Source organism: Sorghum bicolor, chromosome 3 (assembly GCF_000003195.3).
Source record: "Sorghum bicolor cultivar BTx623 chromosome 3, Sorghum_bicolor_NCBIv3, whole genome shotgun sequence".
NCBI classification, from domain to species: Eukaryota; Viridiplantae; Streptophyta; class Magnoliopsida; order Poales; family Poaceae; genus Sorghum; species Sorghum bicolor.
Genome location: NC_012872.2, coordinates 62,274,867 through 62,279,599, shown reverse-complemented (window position 1 = coordinate 62,279,599; position 4,733 = coordinate 62,274,867). Strand labels below are relative to the sequence as shown.

General features: G+C 41.7%; 1 protein-coding gene across 1 annotated transcript; it reads right to left on the bottom strand.

Annotated features, from left to right (window-relative positions):
* LOC8075548 (putative dual specificity protein phosphatase DSP8) lies at positions 267–3,863 on the bottom strand. The gene is made up of 6 exons (XM_002456284.2): positions 3,356–3,863; positions 2,492–2,614; positions 2,163–2,256; positions 1,224–1,306; positions 1,058–1,147; positions 267–968 (listed from the first exon to the last, which is right to left on the bottom strand). Exons 1-6 carry the CDS (start codon positions 3,578–3,580, stop codon positions 567–569), a joined length of 1,017 nt encoding a protein of 338 aa, XP_002456329.1. The 5' UTR covers positions 3,581–3,863; the 3' UTR covers positions 267–566.

Here is a 4,733-nt window from a genome sequence, read left to right as displayed (position 1 = left end):
TTCAAGCTATTTCGGGCTATAGCGGCAAAAATAGCGGGCTATTTTTTTCCATGAATAAATATGATAACATCCAAACAAGGCCAAATGAATAAAATGGAGTCACGGAAATCAGCAAAGAAACAGGATCACAGTTCACATTACGTGGAATTACACCACCGCGCACATCAAGCAGTACGACAATAACGTCAGCAAAATCGAATGCAAATTCACGACAATTTCATGTACAGACAGAAGGAATTAAGTTGCAGGTAGTACAAAATTGTCAATAATCAATCAAACTGAGGTCGATGCCGCCCCGGCGGCTGAAAAGGCCTGCTTTTATTTCAAGTAAACAATGATGCAAATTGCAATGAATCACATGCTTTTGAGAAAAAAAACAAGGATATTCGACACGTTCACAGCTCTACACTCTAAAAACTAAACAACCCCTCTGGCTATGCACACAACTTTCTTCCCGATGGCACTGCCATGGCTATAAACTCAGGCTTCTACAAATCCTATTTGGATGATTGCCTATCTAGAGATACACTCTTGATTCAACATGGAAAACTGGAGAAAGACACTACCTAGCAGGCACGAACCTCAGTGAACCGGCTTGAAGCTGGTTCACAACTGCTGCTGTTAAGTTTCAGGGAGCCAAAGAGGCAGGACAATCTCCTCATGATGGGCCTGCGAGTGGCTACTACCAATGACACGGCATCTTTCCTAGTACCAATATAAGTATCATAGCCCTCAAGATCTGCTTCTGTTATGAGGACTGCATCGGTGCACCCAGTGGGGCTGGCTGGCTTAGATAGCATAATTTGAGAAAGTGGTAAGCCACTATCTTCGCAGTCAAACTCCATCACGTGGTAATCATCATTTTCCGTGTTCATACAACGAGCTTCAATGGCTTCTAAGAAGCAGCCCAGGTTCGTACTCCGAACTGGAAGTTGTCCAGTGGTGAGACTTCCAAATGACCTAACAGCCTGCAAAATTGTGTGAATTGTCATAAAGTGTCTTAACAGTAGTACTATTGTACTAATAACTTAGGATGCAATCACAAAAGACTCCATACATGCCACTGCGATGGTGCCAAAAGCACTCTAGGCCTAATGGATCGGACATGATCCAAAGCTGCTTCAGGGGTCATGTTCCTGTATTTAATCTGCAACACAAGGATTATCAGGAAATTAAACAGGAGCATGCATACTGAGTCCAAATACAAATGTAGTTCATCCTACCAAGTAGCACAATACAATAGTGGTGCTTCGTCCTCTTCCAGCTTTACAATGAACATACGTAGTACCGCCTTGTAATGCATTCCCTGAAAAAAAAGGCAGCTATATATTGAATCTACCCATTTGAGAATGTGTACTCAAATTTCAAAGAGTAACAAAAAGTTTTATTTGCTGATTGCACAAATCCTAGTTTCTGGCAATGTATAACTGATTAAAAATCACATAAAAATAATTGTATAATTGATTTTGGGTTAAATCCTTGAATAGCCTATCATTTTGTACTACATGTGCATGACTTTTTGGCAAAAATACCTATGAATTTGGCTGGGCATGCCCTGTCATAGATTGCTGTTTGACACAAATCAAGAATTTAGATTATAGGCATGCTTTGATGGGTTATGATTCTAGTTTGCTTGTTTGAATGACTGACAGACATTGTGTAATGGCTAGGCTCATTTCAATGTTTTTGGATAGCAAATCTTCAATAATTTCACATAAGTGTCATGCATGACGTCATATACAATGACATCAACCAGAACCTTAATCTGGAGGTTGGGGATGGACTGTGCAATAAAAGATAGTGCTGCAGCTTATTTGTAACCATACCTACCACTGCAGAATCTAATTGGCAGTACATACCTAACCACATAAACATTAGTTGACCAGTGATCAAAATAATAACCCGCTTTCTTTTTCTGAGTTAACTGCTACTGCTTTGCCTCCCTAAGTTTGAGCCAACCACCACTAACTCTCCTACCTATGAGTCAACGGTTACTCTTTGGAAGAAAAAAAATCCATAACAAAAAGGTACCATGGATGCAAGGAAAATAAAATAATAGAAACTGATCAGAGCTGGGGTTATGTTTCATGGAAAAAAGTATGAATTTGCTATCGTGTATTCTTTTTGTCCATAAAAATAAACAAGGAAGGGCAAGAACTTACGGTGGATGAAATCTATGGCTTGAGAAATATCCTCGAGTGAAGGTGCAAAGAGATAATCTCTTGTTGGAATTACCAGGTGCTCAATCTCATTCGCCTAGTAAAAGAAAGCATGTGTTGTTATTTGTACATGATTTCACATTGCGTATGCACAACAGTTCAATTCAGTCCCCTGAACTCTGAACCAACATACATGCAAAAGGATAGACTTGGCCAGTGCTGAATCTCAAAATAAGTAGATAATGGTGTCTAGGGTCCTAACATGGCAACTCCATCAAAATTTAAAAGCAAATGGAGTCACATAATTAACTAGCATAAGATGGAATAGTTACCTGGTATAAAGATGTTGGGACAAGAGTTTCATAAGGTTCATTCAACGTTACAACCCCTTGAACTCCAAGCTGCTTCAATCGTGGAACATCACTTGGAAAAGGAACAGCGCCAAGCAAAATAAACTGGATGGAGATCAGAAAAAAAGATTAGACAGAGGCATTTCAGACTGCACATTCTTCTGATACATGATTAGAAATTTAGAATACTAGGTTCTGTACGAAGAAACAATTAATGACACCAGTCAAGGACTCAAGGTTTGCTACTCCTGCGAAGGCAGGGCTCCAGGGCCCTAGGCATGTGATGAATATTCATCCTCAGTGCTAAATGATATATACACAAAATACTAAAGGACGAGAAACAATCATGCGCGTTGACAGCAAGTACCCACAGTCTTCTCACGACTGGGTTAAAATTGTAACGTCTGACAAAAGCAAGCACGAGAATAATCACTGCTCACAAGGGAGCGATGAGGTGATATATTTCCTCGCTGCTGAGTAGAAGTCACTCTTAAGCACAAACGAGCTTTGTTGGGCGACATATTTCCCTGCTGCTGAGTAAAAGTCACTCTTAAGCACAAACGAGATTAACAAAACAGAGTCAATCCCTGCGTAGAACTCAAATTTAGGGCCACTAACAGGTGCATAACTTCAGAGGAAAAAAATTGATAAAACACCGAACTATCCGAGAATCACAAATCCAACATTAACAGTACTGATCTCAGCCACAGCCCACAGGAATAAGTCAATAATAACCGCATCAGTACCACTTGCGAGCAAATTAAATCAGAACGTACAACACCATCCAGAATACTAGTAACCACACAATCCACGCCACGCAGAACAAAAGCAAGGGAGGGCCAGTACCTGGTCGACGCGATCCCACCACCGGAAGTCGGCCTCGTACCGGTTGCGCAAGACGTTGTAGAGCAGCGTCGGGTAGAACAGCACCCTCGCGCCGGCGCCGACGAGCGCGCGCTTCGCCTTAAGCCGTACGAGCTCGCCGCCACCGCTCGCCTGAACAGCCTCCTCCTGCTGCTCCTGCTGAAGCACCAGCCCCCCGTCACCGTCTCCCAATTCGCAGATCCTCATTTCCCACCACAACAACAGCTCGGGAATCCTCGCGCTGCCGAGAGACGCCTCCAGCGTCCTCCTCCGCTTCCACAGCGAGCAGATCCGTGGAGGAACGGAAGAGGAGGGGAATCGGTGGATCGAGACAGCGGGTGGTGGCCTTGCTCGCGACCGTGGCCTGGGGACGCGAGAAATGGGACGAGTGATTTTTGTCTAAAACCCCAGCAACAGAAGGCGGAATGGCGGAATGCGGAAACAGGTGGCACGGAATGCTGAATCGGAAGGAAGCAGAGCTGGCTCTCGCTGGTGGAGTTTATTGGTGGCGGAAACGTGGGTGCGTTTCCTTCTCAGGTACCCGGGCATTTGCAGTTTTGCATAACCGCTCCCCTTTTCTTGTTGGGTGGGGTAGGTGCAACAACAACTTCCCAATGTTTCTTTCGTGGTCCAGCGCCGATGTCTTTGTAAAGGCCTCAATTAACAAAATGTGTGTTATAAGAAGGCAGTGCCCCCAACAAAAAAAACTACTCTCTATATTCCACTCCTTCCATTGCAAATTACTAAGTCATTGTAAAAGAATCTTATAAGTTTGATCGAAAATACAGAAAGAATTATAAAGATTTATAAAATCAAATAGATATTATAGTTAGTATCTTAAATGTTATTGTTTTATCATACTATAAATTTAGTTAAGTTTGAGGTGTTTTAACTCTCTAAGGTTCTTAAAATGACTTATAATTTGATAACGGAGAGTAAATTATAAGGTAACTTTATTTACAACAAGAGAGTACTATGTAATAAATGACTTATGCTAAATCAATTATGTGGGAAATGTATTTGTGTGGGTAATTGTACTTTGGGTATGCATTACACGGGTGACAGAAGCACCTCGTAATGCAAGAAGGTATCGGTATCCTTGAATTCACCACTTAATACAGTAAGATAGTTTAGGGATCGAAGGAGATTGTACCACTACATTAGCATAAATTATGTCTTAATGTCTTAATTAATGTAGACTGACAGATATACTATCATGTTTACATATATTATGAGGACAAGGATGTAACACCAAATTAGCATAGTAATAAGAAGAGTAAAAAGCCAAGTTCATCAAAGGGAAGGGAGTATGCCTACTACCTACCCTCGTGTCAGACATCAATTAGGCCAAGAGAAAAAA